Below are 17,187 nucleotides of genomic sequence, written 5' to 3'. Positions count from 1 at the left end.
TGGGTAAAACCTGGATCTGCTTGGATTCTTGCTTCAGATTTCCACCAAAGCCAGGCTGAGATCTCCCAGAGCTTGGCAAGACACTGCCCAGTTTTTATTGCAGCACGGGGTTCTTCTGCTGCTGCTGGTCCCCAAGTGATAGAGGATGAAGCGAGCTATTGTCAGGGACAGCTGGCGAAGCGAAGCATCCTCTGTGGAGACGCCCATCTGCCCGAGAGCTCCTGCCTGCAGAGATTTGGCAGAGGGGCCGGTTTGCAAAGCTACTACTGAGCGTAGAGCCCATGGCTGTGAGTAGCTCCATTGACCTGTAGTAAATCTGGGGAAGCAGGCAGGTTTTTGGCCCCTTCCCAGGGCTGGCGGGAAGCTGTATAGACCCACTGTAGGCACGGCCTCGCTCCCGGGCAGGGCTGCGGCAGCCTGCTATCTCCACCATGGTGTTTTGCCGCCTTGTTTCACGCGAGACATTTAATAAGGGACAGGTCATGATATTAGGTGCCCTCACTTGCTTTTATTTTTTTAATTGGAACTCTATGACTGCATTTTCTTGGACCCAGCTCTTTAGTTTGTCATGTCTTCCCACCAGAAATGCACAACCCGTGTTTGTATCTTATTGCAAAGAGATATTTACTAAATGAGACTCTGCCAAGGGGTTGAGAAATATGTTTTCATTAAGAAAATTAAACTGACAAGTCCCTGGACAGCACATTAGTTGCATTTTTTTTTTTTTTAGGCCAAAATGCAGCAGCTAATAATAATGATGAAATGTCCGTGCACAGCCAAATTACTAAAATCTACCCCATGTTTTCCAGGAAAAGAATGTGGAGAGTTGGCAAACATGGTTGTAGCCGGGTCTGCCGGCTGCCGAGCACAATGCTACCACGGCAAGATAGCGGGCGGTTTGCAAGTTAAGCAACACCTTCAATCAGATGCGAGCCCCCATTTGTTATCCGTGAAGAATTTCAGCTGTATATATTATAGTAGTACTTTGGCTCTTTGTATTTATTTTAGAGGGCTGTACTAAAGAACATTATAAACTCTGGCATGTCCATGCTATATGAACTCCATATGCTGAAGCTTAATTTTAAATGCCATTAAAAAAGCACTTAACATTTACAATATATCAGTCCGGCTACTTTAGCAGCTTGGATGTACTACAGTAAATAAAATGATTGAGAAAAAAAGAAATTCAGAAGCTAGATCATATAAAATCCCCAACGCAGGATGTTTGCACTGTGGAATCGTGTCCATCTTGTTTCTGGTTTTTAATCAATTTATCCTTTTTTTTTTGTTTGTTTCATTTTTGAATGTCATTTTAAAGGCCTTTTTTTTTTAAATCTTGGAATTCAGATTGGATTCCTTGTGCAACTTTTTTCACCGTGTGAATTGGGCTGTGTATTCGCAAATTGAAATGTCCTACTGTATTTATCCAGGTGCCTACCTGTAGGAGGACAAGGTTAAGAGGAGTGTGGAGTTTATGAATGAAAATCAAATATGGACATTGGTAAACCGCCCCTTTTTAGTCCCGGCTAATTACATGGTAAACATCTGGAATTTATGCAGGGCGGTTAAAAGAGTCAATTGAAATGATTTCGAACAGGGCCCATTTTGTTGCCGTCTCTCCAAGCAGCGACAAAATGGTGCTGCAGCCCGGGGCGGCCCGGCCGGGCGCTGGGGCAACGCGCGCGGAAAGGAGGGGTGAAGGGCGGCGGAGAGTGGCCTCAATCTCCAATGGAGAAACAGCACCGGGATTTGGGCCCTTGTTAACTGGGGTAATTAGCACAACTCCAGCACGCAGCAAGTCTCATCCTCCTCCCCCTGACGCTGGTGGAAAGCAGAATTTTCTGGCCAGTTGCTTGAAGGCTGTGGTGAGCCTCCCTGCTCAACAGAGTTCTCTTTTCCACTGGATGAGGAAGAGGCTGGGAGGATAGAACCAACAAAAGAGTTACTCTGAGGATGTAAAGTGCCTGATCCTGCAAGTCCTGGCTCCTGACGCAGTCTCGGGAAGCCTGTGGCAGTGCCCGTACCCATCAGCGCCGTCTTCTTTGGATAGCAAGACCAGACCGTGATGGTATATACTGGTTTCATGGCCATAGCTTTATAAAAAAATATTCTTTAATATTGCAAAGGCCCCTTAGGTATGTAAGATATATATAAACGTTCTTTAACGACGCACTGGTTTACGCAACGTTCCCTGTTTGGCGTTGGTTGGCACGTGTCCGCTAAAGTCAAGGGTACATCAGCGGGACGGGTGCGTTTTCAGCAGGGAGCTCCGCAGTGCTCCTGGCTTGACCAAGGTTTAACGGGCACCCTGTGAATTTGGGAAATCTGTGAACATGCCTGTCTGCACCAGTGCAGGGTTTAACCCTTGGTCTCCCCCCAGGCTTTGCCAATCCTCGGTTTTCAGTATTGAAGGGAACTCGGGTTCAGCTTCTGCGTAGGAGCGGTGGTGGGCTGTGGTGTCGTGGACATTGCGAATGTGTGAATGAGAAAGCTGCATGTTCTCTGTGTCTTCTGAAGTAGTTGAATCTCATGACTTTCCACGTGCCATCATGGCAACAAGAAATCTGCATTTTTGAGGCTGCCACATCCACACGGATCCTCTGGGGCAGTGAGGGCTCTGCCTTGGAGCCTCCTGTAAGGCGGGCTGTGTTGACCCCCCTGTAGCTCTCTCTACACTCTCCTGTTCCTGGCTCTGGCCCCCTCTACGCCCCCTCAGCTGTATTTGTGCCCTGTTTTGCACTAGCCCTGTGCAGCCCAGGCTCTCGAAAGGGTGAGTTTAATTCAGGTTTAGCAATGTTTTGTAGCTCCTTTGTCCTAGTGTGAATTTATCGCATGGTGAATCTGCCTTTTGGGGCTCTGCTCCAAGTTTCCATCAGTTCCAGCACTTGCTCACTAACAAGTTAACCCTTTGCTTTTCCTAAGGAGGATGTTTCCTAGTTACAAGGTTAAAGTGACCGGAATGAACCCCAAGACCAAGTACATCTTGTTGATCGACATCGTCCCGGCTGACGACCACCGGTATAAATTCTGTGACAATAAATGGTGAGAGGACATTTCTGTTTGCCTTCTTTTCCATAAGAAAATTGTAATTGGATGGGCCGTTTGTTGTGCAAACTCAGAAACCAACAAAAATACCTTCCCACGGAAGGGATGCCAACATCCCAGAGCTCTCTTCCGTGGAGCAGCGATAGATACTAGGGCCAACGGCCTCAAGTTAAAACCAGACAAACATAAAATAAAACATTCTCATCAGGCTGGGCGATTAACTGCTGGAACGAACTGCTAAGGGAGGTGGTGGATTGTTCGTTTCCAAAGCGCTCAGGATTGGATGTCTTGTCGGAGGAGATGCCAAGGATCGGTTATCTGGCCGTGTACAGGTGTAGGAGGGTAGCGCCACAGCCCGCATCATACCAGAGGCTGGGCTAGGTGATCTAATGGTCCATTTTGGCCTTAAAAATTAAGTATCTAAATGAGTTGAGAAAAGTTTTAAATTCCTTTCTACTATAGTAATATTTTCTTCTAGGCGATCAGCTCTAAAGGCAGACGTGGGGTGGTTTGCTCAAAGCCCTGGTTCAGCCCCGCTGATCCGGCAGACAAAAGGAGAGTCCAATGCCAGACCCAGTTTTAGAGTTGTATTCTTTTAATCCATTCTTCCTCTGGAATTTCTTTCTGTTCTGTTATTCTTCCCTTCCCTGTGCCTTTGGTCATACAGTTACTCACCCGAGAGGCAGCTGTGATTTTTGCGTTCTGACAAAGGATGTGTGTTGTTTTTTGATTTTTACCCCCAGTATGCCCAGCAGCCTCCTCGCTGCAGCTATTCCCCGTGCTTTTCCCAGTCCATTCCACCAGCTGCTGCCTGGTGAAAAGATGAGCAATGGAAAATTGCATAGTCCTCTCAATGGGAATGAGCCTGGTGACATCCTATAAAACAGTAATAATTCACTTGCACATTAGGGCTGCTCTAGTTTTAAAAAAATCCCTTTTCCAGTCACTTTTGAGCCGCTGGGTAAGAGGAGTGGTCTGAGGGCCTCCGTGGTGTGGTGGCCACTTTGTGCTTTAGTGTGTCCATCATTATGAGATGATGGACAGTTGTTAGGCCTGTTTAATTTCGCTTTTGCCGTCCCTAGAGCTGTTTGCCCTTTTCGTTTTAGGGCTGCTGGAAAGGCTCTGCTGGTTTGGGTATATATTGCTTTCACTGGTGTTTTGTAAGAGGAGATCAAGGCCCCGTAATGGGGCAGTTGCCGTTAAGCGATGTCTCATGGTTGGGTCTTGTGTCCGTGAGGGTTGGTGGTGGTGTTGGTGCGGGGACAAGGGGAGCTGGCAGAACGGTGTGAGGGGCAGCACTGTGTGCCAGCACACAGCTCCAGAGCGGGGAGCAGCCCCTTCCCACCGGAGCTGATGCCCAGCCGGTGGCTGTGGAGTGTGCAGCCACACCAGTACCCTCTCCTGCTCCTTGGTACCTCCTGGGGAAGGATGCGAAAATATTTCTTCTTGCAGAATGGCCTCAAGCTCTCCAAATACCCAGATGAGCTTTCCTCCTTGACCAATGCCAACACAACTGCCAGTCAGAGACACTGACCCAAGGAAATAGCAGGCAGGAGCAAAGATGAGGTTCCTCTGCCAACCTGCCGTGTTGAAATGAGGAGCCCTGAAACCCTCCAGAGCAGCAGGACCCTCTCTGAGCTCCTGTGGCCCAGCGCGTCACCCCAGGCCTGGCGGGAGGGTTGCTGGGTTGCGTTCAAGGACAAAGTGCTCTCCTATGTCTGGTGGTGACCACTGCTGTGGTGATGCAATCTGTACTGTTGTGTTTGCAGGATGGTGGCCGGCAAGGCAGAGCCAGCCATGCCGGGACGGCTGTACGTGCACCCCGACTCACCGGCCACGGGAGCACACTGGATGCGGCAGCTGGTGTCCTTTCAGAAGCTAAAACTCACCAACAACCACCTGGATCCCTTCGGACATGTAAGAGAGGCGTTCTGCAAGGGGTTTGCTCAGAGGTGGGCTCGTGATGCCGAGTTTGTGTCTGGACTGGGATGCTGGTGGGGAAGTTGCAGTTAATGTAAGAATGAGGAGCAACATTTATTTTGTGCTGCCAATGCAGCTGAGGGGGGAGTGTTGAATGCTGAGTGAGGGGGCTGCAGGTGCTGCCTGCATGTTTCCCTGGCTCTTGGGAATGCAGCCTCTGACTTGCTCAGTTGTGTCCTGCTGGATGCCACCAACCTTTTATTTCCTGCCCAGGAACTTTGCAGGCAGCGCTGTGGGATTTTCAGCCTGGCTGATGCTGTGTGCAGTACATACAACTTGCAGAAACAGGTTGCATAAACACATTATTTTCCAGGCTGGCTTTGGCAGCTCTGTCAAAGCTGGAGTTTTTTATATCGAAAACCTTTATTCACGTGTATTGGGAATGCAGCAGGGGGAAGTTCACAGTTACCGACCATGGGGCACTTAATAACTCAGCCTGCGAGGCAAACGAGTGCTGAGATGATGCATATAAAAATACAGACCTGTCTGGTCTGCACTGTCCCAGCTGAAAGACATGTAAAAACAAACAAACCTTGCTGGCTGGAGAGAGGGAAGAGACACAGTTTAAAATCCTTTTAGGTTTAGCACCACCAGCTCCTCCTCCTCCACAGGTAAGAGAATCTGCTTCGTATCATCAAATGTGGGTTTTAACCTGCCAGTCTTTTAAGCAGCAGCAGTTTGGCGAGTGAGGGGGGCTGTGAAATGTCCTGGGAAAGGGTGTGCAGGGGGCAAAGGGTGTATCTATCTGCCTTGCTCAGAATGATCATGCATCAAGCCTCTAAAGAGCAGGTTTGCACACTGAGTCAGTTGTCCTGGTGCCACCCAAAGCGGCACAGAAAGCGCGACTCTGACATAGCTAAGTCAGGCAGAGCTTTATGGGGTTGACTCCAGAAGCAGGCTGAACCTACCAACTCAAACCAAAAAATCCAGAATTTTTGCTGTGTTTGGAATTTTCTGCAAATTTTTAAGTTTTAAAAAGCAAGCTCATCGCTGCCACGGTGCCGTGGCAGAGCTGGGCTCTGGCAGCGTGACACGGTGATAACCCAGCCCTGCGCGAAGCTGTCGGCAGCGCCGGGAACTGACCCTCTTCCCCAACCTACTGACCCCAGTGAAACATGTGTGAACTTCAAAGGCTAACCAGGACCGTTGAACACTGACGTTATTAATCACAGGCGATCTCGCCCTTTCACTCTTCTTCAAGAGGGGAAGCACCACGGAAATGAGAGGAGAACAACGGCATAAAGGGTTGCACAGGAAATAATTGCGTAAAGCCCGCAGAGGCCGTCGTCTTGGTGTCAGCGGCCGTGCTGACCTGCTTCCTTTGCATGTGGCATTTTTTTACTCCCCGTGTTTTTCTCTTGGTTAACTGTGTAGCTTAATATAGGACTGTTTACGTTGTAAAATGTAAACCATAAAACATACAGGATGTTCAATGTGGCCGTAAAAACAAACAGGATGCGCGGTGTTGGTTTTGCAACTTTGAACGTTTGCTTTTCCTGACTTTGTAATTTTTTAACAGCGATTCTAACACTGCATTTTAACAGGGAAGATTCCTCCCCCTTTTTGTAAACAGCCTGTTTGTCCTCCAGCAAAGCTCCCCCAGTGACACAGGGCTCTGGTTTGCGTTTTGGGGCGATACCTGCAGCACGAGCAGTGGCCCCGCTCCCAATGAGCCCTGCTTGGTCCCTTGTGCCGCACAAACCTCGTAGCGCAGCCCAGCGCGCTCTGTCTCACGCTGCTGGGAAAATGCCTGGAATAAGCTGGTTGAAGGGCCCAGGTCGCTGCGCGGGTCAGGCTCTGACAACCTGCTTGACTAAAGGGGATTTAGCCCCTTCCCAGCGAGTTCCTCGTTAAGCTTCTAAATGAATCATCCGCTTTAGAGAAGGGGTGCTCCTCTCTTGCCATGCACCACAGAGGAGAGCTGGACTCTGTGCCAGGCGAGCGTGAGTTTTCCTGTCAGTCGGTGCAGCGAACTGTTCTGCTCTTGCACGGGTGGCCAACGTCCCTGGGACAGGCAGTGCCTGTGGCGTGCCTGCCCGGCACGGCGCAGTCCTCCAGCCCTGCCTGCGGAGCATTACGTTGCGAATAATAACAGCTTCTCATTTCTAGGAATTTGTTCCCAGTGATTGCAAACGCTCTCTTAAAGCTCCCTAAGAAAAACAAGTCAGAAAACCCGCAGGGTTTGTTTGCCTTCTCGTGCTCCAGCTGAAGCCTGCTGCCTACTTCCTTTTGTCTTTGATTTTCTCCAAGCCTCAAAACCACGCGGGGCGATGATTTCTGCAGGCTACTGCTGGTGCTTTTTTTGGTGCGTGGGAAGCTGCCCAGCCAGATCCACGCCGGCTCGCCCTCCCTGGCACCCTTGTCCACTGTGGGCACCCACAGGTGTGGTGGCACCAGGCTTCCTACTGGCTCCAGCTCCTCCCAGCATCCCAATATCCCGCAGAGCCCGGCTTTGCCACAGCTGATTGCTGCGTGTGAGCAATCCCCTCCAGCCCTGCCCTGCCCCGATGCGTGGGGCTCAGGCACAAGCTGCCTGCTGCCTGGCTGCCAGAGGGCTGAGGAAGCGGGGGAGAGGTGCACGGCGAAATACCTTTGCACTAAATATTCCTTTTCGGGATTGTTTTTTTGGCAGATACTTATTTTGGGGGAAAAAAAACCATCAAAGGAGCTCTTCTGGCTCCCCTTTCTGCTCACCTACTGGTAAACACTGATTGCAGGGAGCTGATCCTGGGGTCTTGCTGGGAGTTGGTCCTGGTGTTGTGGGGGTGTCGCAAGGATGCGGTGTATTTGCTGGGGTTGCGGTGACAGATGCAGCTGGAGCACAACAGGCTGCTGGGCTCCATCCCAGTCCACAGCCCCTCTGCGTGGTGTGTGTGGGACCCAGGTCTGAAGGGTGAACACAACCCCTCTGAGCCCGGCTCCTGGGCACCTGGGACCTCACCTGAAAAAGAGATCGGCAGAAATTTCACATTATTTCAGTGAATTCGTTGATAAATGAACCCACACCCTGACTCCATGCGCTGTAATACTCAACATCAGGGACACGCAACCTCATGGAGTTCATAAGGAGAAGTGTAGGTGCATTTGAGGCTTAAAATAAGTAAGTTAAACAGCTTAAATAATAAGCCATGGAGCTGAAGCCCTTGCTGCAATCCATGGATTTAGAGTGAAGATTATTTACGGCGCTGGTGGGCAGGGATGCCTTTCAGGCGCTGCTGCAAAGCCTCGCTCCTGACACCCTGCCCACAAACCCAGCCACCAACCCTTCCTCTCCAGGCTCAGGAACCTCACTGCCGCTGCTTCCGCTGGCCAGTTACCCAGTGTGGTGAACTACCAATTACAGTCAGAGGCACGGGAGGCAGTTTCTGACGCAGACACATAAAAAGGTGCAGATTTTAAAAAGGAAGAAATGAAGAGCAGAGCTCTGCAGTCTGCCTGCAAACCCCTCAGGTTTCGTGGCAGGGAAGCCTGTGCCCAGCTCATACACCATGGCCTCAAAATGTGGGCTGCATATTTTCCTCTGGGGGGATTTTTCGACCATGAAAAGCTTCTTTCACACCAGGCTTAACAACTGAGAAATGCTCGTGTTGAGAACGGATTAAGACATCAGCGGCCGCTGTGATGTTTAGCTACGGTGAGGTCTATCTGACCCTAAAGAAAGCACCGTAAGCCACCTATGCTTCCAGTAAAATCTCAATTTATGTATTTTCAAACCTTTACATGCAGAGACAATCAGCCTGATAGAGCCTCTGATTTATGGGGTGCTGGAAAGTGACAGGGTAGTGATTCTGGCGGAGCCGATGCTTCGCTCTCTAATGCCAGTTGTTGCATACATGCAACACGGTCTGTCTGTGGAGTCAAAGACACTCCCCTAAGCGCCAGCAATCTGCACGAGGGTGGCAATTCCCTCGCCCATTGCCAGCCGATTCTACCTGGGAAGAACCCTGCTGTGTTTTCCAGATGAAAAATGGGAATGACTCCTCCATCGTGACCCAGGTTACGCCTTTGCAAGTGCTGACAGATCAGTTGGCTAATAGCAGCTGTAGATGATGCACAAAAATAACCTGGCTGTTGCAAAGGAGAAGATAATCCTCGTACTTCTTTCAGAAGATTAGTATGGGGCATATGGGGAATACCGAGCGCGTCCTGACGTGTATCACCGTAGTGATAAATGCTCGTGAATGGAATTCCACTTTCTTCAGGGGTTTAAAGGATGTAAACAGGGGGTTGGAGGGCGTCCGTGAGACAGCCCTTATGGCTGGTCAGCTCCTGCTCCTGGCCTCAGCAGGTGAAGGATGCTCAGGGCAGGTGTGAAGCCGCTGAAGGGGCACAGGGGGTTTGCTGAGGGGCTTTGGTGCTCCACGTGGGGACCCATGGTGAGGTTGTTCTGTGCAACTCATTTCAGTTAATCGGTTTTTTGTTGTTGTTTTGCTCTGGGTTTTTCCTCGTCTCCTGTCTCAAGGTATTATTGAAGCTGCTGAGCCTGGCAGCTCTTTGAAGCTGCAGCAGTGGGCAGAGCAGTCGAGGGTGCCAGGAAGGGTCCCTGCTCCCATGGGATCGTGTGAACCATGGGGGCTGCCTGTGCCACAGTGCCCACAGCACCGGGCAGCGTGCTGTGCCCGGCAGTGACGACCTCCTGGGCCAGCCAGCCCTCCTGCTCGTGGTACCCAATGATGTGCATAAAGGAACATAATAACATCCACGAAGGTGTGTACTGTACCCTGAAGGGTGGTGAGGAGCAGCAGCAAGGGCTAGAAACTGCCCCGCAAGGGTTAAGTAATGTCTTTAAACACTGCAAAGAAGCAGAGGCTGCAATTAGGGCAGCCTTCAGTTTGGTTTTATAGTGTACGTGATCGACAGGGAGGACATGAGGACAGCTCTCCGGCATCGGAGAGAGGACTGGCCATGAGGAGGGCCAGCTTTAGGTACAGTGTCAGCGATGGCCGGGTTGGTTGGTTGGTTGGTAGCTGCTGAGCTGTCTCCAGAGCTGTGCTGGCAGCGCAGGAGCCCAGCTTGGCTCCGCTCTTTCTCCTGATGACCTTCTGATTGGGGTTTTCGGGATCCAGAGGAGTTAGCGAAGAGCTGGACAGCAGTGCCGCAGGAATCCCCTCTCACCAGATGCAATGTATGTGGAATAAAACTCCATCTTGCTCTCAGGCCCCCAATCTCCCCGCAGTTTTAGGCAGGTTGTGAACATGCAGAGCCGTGGAAGGTCAGCTCTCATAGGTGGGGAGCAACGCTGGAACACGGCAGAGGAGCAAGCACATCCCATCAGGGGTTTCTCCTTTTGTTGTTGTTACTGACTCCACTGAAATGAAACCTCTGCCAGAGGACCCAGCGGTGCTGATGGGCTTTGGCAGTCAGGCCAGCTTGAGCAGGGCGATAACAGCCCACCAGGATTTCTGGTGGGCTTCAGCTGGGACCATATATAAAGACATTCCAGCAGACAAAAAAAAAAAAAAAAAGAGAGAATCATAAATTAGAAGGGGAGATCGCGACTAATAGAAGTAGATATTTAATTTAAGCCCCCCGCCGCAGTATTGCTGAGCTTGGTCTTGTTACACACCCTGGACCTTGCTCCTTGGCTGCTGATGGTGCCTTTTAATTGCCGTAATGAACTTTACCTGCTTTTAAAGTGTGGGGCTGTTTTAGTTTCTAGGTAAAATCCTCTGAGGGTTAAAGCTGCAGGATACTGGAGCTGGTCTGTCACTCGTGACAGCGTTTCTAGGGATATTCCTGTTTTCTTGACCCAGACCTGCTATTTGCTGGCTTTACCTTTAACGTTGATGAGTTTGTGATTTCTCTCCACATTTATTATTTGTACACTTAGTTTTATTTGATTAACAAGGAAAGACTTTATTTTCCCCCTGCTCTTGGGTTTCCCTGTCGTTTTTCTGTTCATTCAATTTTAGCATTTTTCTGTCTTCACTTGCCAGGCGCACTCAGGCACTTTAATTAGTTAACGTCCTACTAATCTCACACGACCCTATATTTTATGTAGATTTTTTTTATTTGTTTGCTTAACAACTTGTGGCCAAGCAGTTTCCTCGCCGGGTGCTGGTATGAGGTTTACATGCCGCCTCGGCAGCAGCCTCCCCCGCGGCCCTGGATCGCCTGCGGCCAAGAGGATGAGGCCACAGCAGGGCCGCAGCCTCCCCCGCGGCCCTGGATCACCTGCGGCCAAGAGGATGAGGCCACAGCAGCTCCCCGGCGAAGTCCCGGTTCCCGGGAAGAGACGCGCTCTCGGCAGCTGCACCCCACCCTCTGGCCTCACCCCAGAGCAATGCTGTCAGATCTCTGCAGCAAGAGGCAGTTTCACCTCCTTATTCTCAGGAAAAAAATTCTTCTATTTTTCTATGTAAGATTTATTATATATAGATACAGTCTATTTTATATCTGTATCATTTCTTCTATATGCACATATGGAATATATCTAATTATATCTTTTCTTATATTTAAAAACAAGAAATACGTAAGAATTTAATATGTATGTCTCTCCCATTACTAAACCAGCTTTTTCCTCTGTCCGTTTAAAACTTGAAAAAACTTTTGCTTGGCCCTAAATTTCCAGTCAATATTGTGGTCCATATTTTCAGACCATCACTAATTCTTCTGCTAAAAGAACATCCATGAAAAAGTTATTTTCTTTTTTCTTTACCCATCCGTTGTGGGAAAGGTCGTACAGCTGATCTGAGAAATAGTGGTGCCCAGATAAATGATTGAGTCAGGAGTGAAGTCGTGCATTGTCTCCTCTGCTGCTGCAAGCGCCAGGAGCGGAGCTGTGTGCCGCGGGGATGGGTAGATCTGCGTGTGCAGTTCCAATAGCGGGGCAGGAAACGGCCAGTGGAGCCCTTGGCTGAGAAGAAGATTTACATCTCTCGTGTTAAATCTTTTTGTTCTTACATTACTGGATTATACGAGCCAAATGCCAGGGAGTTTAGTGAAGTTTGACTAGAATCAAGTCCTGACATCGTCTTCCAGTCCCAGAGGGGCAAGTGAAGAGGTCACGGGCTGCCCAAGCCCCTTCGCATCCCCCGATGACGCGAGGCTGCACGGCAGCGTGGGCTGCTGCAGGGCTGCTCTGGCTCGCGCACGGGTGGATGTCCCAGGGTCACACCCCCGGCGACCGCCCTGTCCTGTCCGTTCGCAAACCAATGCTCATGAGCTCGTGTGGAGGTGGTCTTCTCCTCTGCTCCAGAGCTGTATCACAAGGCCAGGAAACACTATGAATTTCAGCTGACATTAGATAAAAAGGGGTCGAGGAAAAAAAAAATCTCAGCTTTGGCCCTCTCGTAAGGAACAATTTGTCTGAGCTCATGTTGAATCCTTTCCCAGGATTTTCCAGCCTTTTCTCTGTCTTTTTCCCTCATGGTGTGGATTGCCAGGACAAACGTGTGGCTTTGGGAGGCTCCTCCTCCAGCAGCCTGGCTGACATCAGGGCCAGGGCTGGCTGGCAGAGCCCCATCCCGCCTGGGCAGCTCCGCCAGGTGGCCTGGCTTCCAGAGGGCAAGGTGAATGGTTTCCTGGAGACGACCGAAAATAAGTAGGATGGCTTTAGGTAATTTTGGAGCTAGCGTAGAGGTTGTCTGAATCTAGTGGTGTTGTATGTGGTTGGACTCAATGATCATAAGGCTCTTTTCTAGCCTAAGTGATTCTATGATTTTCACTGCTTGCTTTGGGGTGATGCACCTCTGCAAGCTCCCGAGGTGGCTGACATGAGGGCAGCTGTCCCCGGGCGGCGGCACTGGGCTCCCAGCAGCTGCCCCCAGAGACGTCCCGCTCAGCCCGGACAGACCAGCCAGGGCACCTCTTGCACTGGTGCTGTGTGGCACCTCTGAACCGTTTGTCTGTAAAGAAAAGTTAGCTTTGGGATGGCTTGTACCATCAACTGCTTGAAATATTAATTGAGATGAAGCGCAGCAGTGGCTGCAATTCCGGAAAAGCCTCTTTGATTAAGGCGCTCTGTTTTCCATGCAGGATGCTGAATTGTCAGGGGTTCGTCCTGTCCTTCGTGGCCCAGCTCAGCGTCCTGGTGTAGGACAAAAGCCAGCTTCAGCCCAAAGGCTTTTTCACTTTGAAAGAATAGAAGGAAGGAAGAAAGAAGCAGAAAATATATTAAAATGAGAGATTTTATATTAGTTATGTGATCCCCTGGGAGTAACCATAAAATTATGCGGCTTTTTGGTAGGCATTTACTATTCAATATAAAAAGGGTAGTTGCCATAACAACCACTGCATCATACGACACTTGATACCTTGGCCAACCAGGCGGTGCTCTTAAATCAACTCCCCAAATTTCATATGAAAGTAAATACATTTTACTGGTGATCTCAAGGCAAGTTTGCCTTGCGACAAGCGATGCGGTACCATTACCCTGCTCAGCTCCTGGCCTCTGGGCCTGATCCCGCAAACTGGCAAATGTCTTCAGGCTCTGAAGCCGCCATCGCTCAGCAGCGTGTGAGATTAGATGCTAAAGGAGTATGTTTGCCTAAGTAAAATTAAACGGCAGGGGCAAATGCCACCATTTTTTTTACATTTGTTGCTCACTGGGGAATACCAAAAAAGTAACGACGTTGAGCTATATTACAGCTTACGTTCCAGCTGCCAACTGTGTGATCAGCACAAAGGAGGGAGGAGGGGGGTGAAAAAAAAAAAGATGTTTATATAAGCTCACATTTGACTTTGGAGTTCGTCTCTCATGCAATCTGGTCCACACGTGCGCTGTTGAGGGGGTAGAAGTGACATCACCCTCAAGATCCGCTTTGGCTCCTCTCTGTCCAGCAGTGACGTGGCAACGTGAGGGGTGCGAGGGCAGGGGATGCATCTTGGTGATGGCTTTGGAAGGCGAGAGCTGTGAAACGGTTCTCGGATGTTAGAGGAGCTGTTTGGGTCTCGCCTGGCACAGCCCAAGGAGTGTCCCCTCTGTGGGGTCCCCACAGCAGCACAGATGGTTCCTTACAAGCCTTTCGGTGCCATCTGCACCGATGCTCTTAAAGAAGGTTGCTGTTCCCCACATGGGCATTTTTTAGCGTACATTTCATTTGCGGAAAACGTGTATTTTCCAGGCAAAGGGAGTGCTTGGGCGGCGGTGGTGGGAGACGGCAGCCCCGCGGGGACCCGAGTCAGAGTATCGAGCCAATACCCACTTCCTAAATTCGGAGTTGTCCATCTAATTGGTGTGTTCCCAAAGGGATACTTGATTTACCTTTTCTTGGGTTTGGGGTTTTTTTAAATACAGGGGGAAAACAAGTGTTTATTAGATTCCTAAACAGACCATCATTTCATGTCAGTTGGGCTTTCACAGGCACATAGACACGGTCACCAAGCTGCGGAGAGAGGCTTTCAGTTACCAAGCCAGGGTGCCCCGGTGCTGCTCAGGAAACAGTTTCCCAGTTCCCCTCACTAATTCTGTACCCTCGTCCTTTGTCAGTCACATCAAAATTCCCCTCTAACCCACACACCAGTAACTATTTTCCGTGGCAAGTCAAGACAAACACCATTTCTTTTTTAGTAGCTAACCTATTTCAAACCCAAAACAATTAAAAAAATGCGTGTGTCAGTGTCTGACACTGACTTCATCTCCCCGGGCCCTCGCAATGGAATAGCGCAGGAAAATACAAAGTTATCAGTTTAGCATCGTCTTGGAGGCCGAGAGCTCCTGCACCACCTTCTGTCCTGCTCGGGCTGCTGCTGAAGCCCTGCCTGCCCCGCACCGACCGGCAGCAGCCATGCTCTGTCCCATCAATTAAAATACTTCTCATTTTTGACACAATTCTTTAAGTTAATCTTTCCGCTGATGTTCGTCATTGGAGTGGAATTTACATTTGTTTTGTGTATTTTTAGCCATCGACGAGTTTTCCACAGCAGCCTTGAAAACTATTTAGCCGGAATTGTTGTCATTTGGCTCTGCACAGGCACAGTGTTTTGCAGCTAAGGGCTGGCACCCTGTTTTGAGGGATCTGTTGGGTTTGTGAATGCACGAGCACAGAGGATGCGAGTGCAGACACAGCCTCTGCACACGAGTTCTTGTTTTCAAGCCTGTGAAACATTGGTTGTATGCGGAGAGGGGTTGCTACCCCCTGAAAAAGATGTGAGAACTCACTGGTGCAGCTGGTGGGGAGCAGAGGGAGGCATCTGAAACAGCACCTCGACGTCCCATTTACATCCCCAACCTGACGTGCTGACCTCTCTGCCAAAGAGCTGAAGGGATGTTTCTTTGTCATATGAGAATTGTGTATTTTTATGGGGCTTTGCTGGAAGCTGTTCCCCGTCTGCGTCCACGGCCACTGACTCGATGAAGTTAACCTCAGGGCTCTGCGGCACTCACATCTATTAATCACGGTTTGTGCTCAGTGATGGCTGTTCGGCTTTGATCTGGCACATCTCAAGGGGGTCTCTTTTCATGGTCCCCGCACTCAAAGAAATTCAGCACGTTCCGAGGGGTACTTACCGTGAGCCACGTGGGCAAATAATCACCTCAGTGCGAGGGACCGAACCGCCCAAACTTGTACATGCAGTGGCTAAAACCATTTAACGTGCCCCCCTAGACATCCCGCAGGACTCAAGCAGCTCGCGATGAACCTCCACTCAGGTTTGCAGCCACAACTGTAACCTTGAGCATCTGTCCAAAATTCTTTCCTGCACGTGTCTATCAGGGTCTAAAAAGCAAAGTCCTGTTAATTTTAGAAATCGTTTGGCCACCTTTGTAAAGAGGTTATAAAAAAAGAAAAACATTTTTAAGGCAATTGTTATAGCCCAGTGGATACTGCTTTGGAGGGGGGATATAGACCAGTCACCCAGAGCGGCTCCTCGTTTTCCCTTTGGAAATCGTAGTTTAAGGTTGTTTTCTTTGTCCTGCCGTTGACTTGCTCTGACTCTGGGGAGAAGTAAGTCACCCATCCTTGTTCGATGTGGGCAGGCAGGGATGGGCGGTGAGGAGGGCTTAGCACACCCCGGCTTCTGCTCCAGACAGCCTGACTTATCAGCTTGGTTCAACTCTTAATTACCGAAAATTAAAATGCCCCTTCCTGTGAAAGCCTCAGCCCTCTGGCGTTATTCATCTTGGCTTTGTTTTATGAGTGGCTGATACATGAAAGCAGAGAAAAGGCTGCAAACCCAAAACCTGAGCCGACCCTCTCAGATCTACACCCTGCACATCAACAGCGCAAAGTGGTTAAGAGGCTTGATGCAAAGCTGATAAAATGCCAAAAATTCCTCATTCTCTCTCCTGGGGAGCAGGGAGGGTTGTCTGGAAAACGTCAACAATAAAAATTGCATTTAAGTGGTATATAATGCAGCCAGCTACCGTGGGCAGAGTTACGTGCAGCCAGACGACGGGGTTTAAAGAGCACAAGCTTCCTACACTACCTCCTGTCCCAGCTGGGGCACGCAGAGCAGCGCTGCCACTGTGAGCTCTCCTCAGCATGGACGGACACGGAGTAGAAAGGGGTCCTGAACATGAAAGCTGGTCAAGGACCGAAGTACTTCTGTCCCTTGATAATTGCCTATATCCACAATTCGTGTAAACTGGTGTTCCTCTGCCGTGTTGTGTGCAACCACCCACCCGAGCACCCACCTATCCACCCACCTACCCATTCTGCTACCACCAGCTGAAGGCACCACCCATTGCAGTCTTCCCTACTTGACCCGTTGCCCGTGTCTCCATCAGGGATGGACGTGTCCTTGCTAGCTGTTTGGGGCAGCCCAGTGCGGGGAGTGGTGTCAGCCTGCCTGGAGATCCCCTCACCTCTAGGACCAGCTGGCCATGGGGAGCACAGACCCAGTGAGCTGGTCTGGAGAGGGAAGAAGGACTGGAAAGGTTATGCCAGGAAAAAAAGCAGCAAGCAGTATTTCATCTTCCCAGTAAAAGGAATAAAGGCTTTTCTTCAAATCATCCCAGTTCTTTAAATTAATTCCATTTCTTAAAACCCTTTTCTTCTGTAGCATCTGGGCACATCCCTGCTTTGTGGAAGATTGGTGCTGTGGGGCCAGGCTGGGATGGGCAGCCCTGCTCGGCCCCTAATGTTCCATCGGAGCCGCCCTGTGCTGGCCCGAGCCTGGACTGTGCAATCCCCCCTGGCCCTCGGCCCTTCCTCGCCTCCCTAACCCCCACCCTAAGAGCGCCCTTGGCTGGGCCCTGCCCTCCCTCCTCCACAGGTCCGC

At 50.1% G+C, this 17,187-nt stretch overlaps 1 protein-coding gene across 1 annotated transcript in view; it reads left to right on the top strand.

The window, feature by feature from the left end:
- Nucleotides 1-2,922: 2,922 nt before the first annotated feature.
- TBX4 (T-box 4) overlaps nucleotides 2,923-17,187 on the top strand; it is a gene marked incomplete at its 5' end in the record, with an annotated part of 20,476 nt that continues 6,211 nt past the window's right edge. The window contains 2 exons of the mRNA XM_010134909.1: nucleotides 2,923-3,042; nucleotides 4,815-4,962. Coding sequence (XP_010133211.1) covers nucleotides 2,923-3,042; nucleotides 4,815-4,962 — 268 coding nt within the window. The remainder of the gene's footprint in view (nucleotides 3,043-4,814; nucleotides 4,963-17,187) is intronic.

This window comes from Buceros rhinoceros, unplaced genomic scaffold (genome assembly GCF_000710305.1).
Source record: "Buceros rhinoceros silvestris isolate BGI_N320 unplaced genomic scaffold, ASM71030v1 scaffold35970, whole genome shotgun sequence".
NCBI lineage: Eukaryota > Metazoa > Chordata > Aves > Bucerotiformes > Bucerotidae > Buceros > Buceros rhinoceros.
Note: the sequence above shows the minus strand (reverse complement) of the source record. Positions and strands in the feature narration are given on the sequence as shown.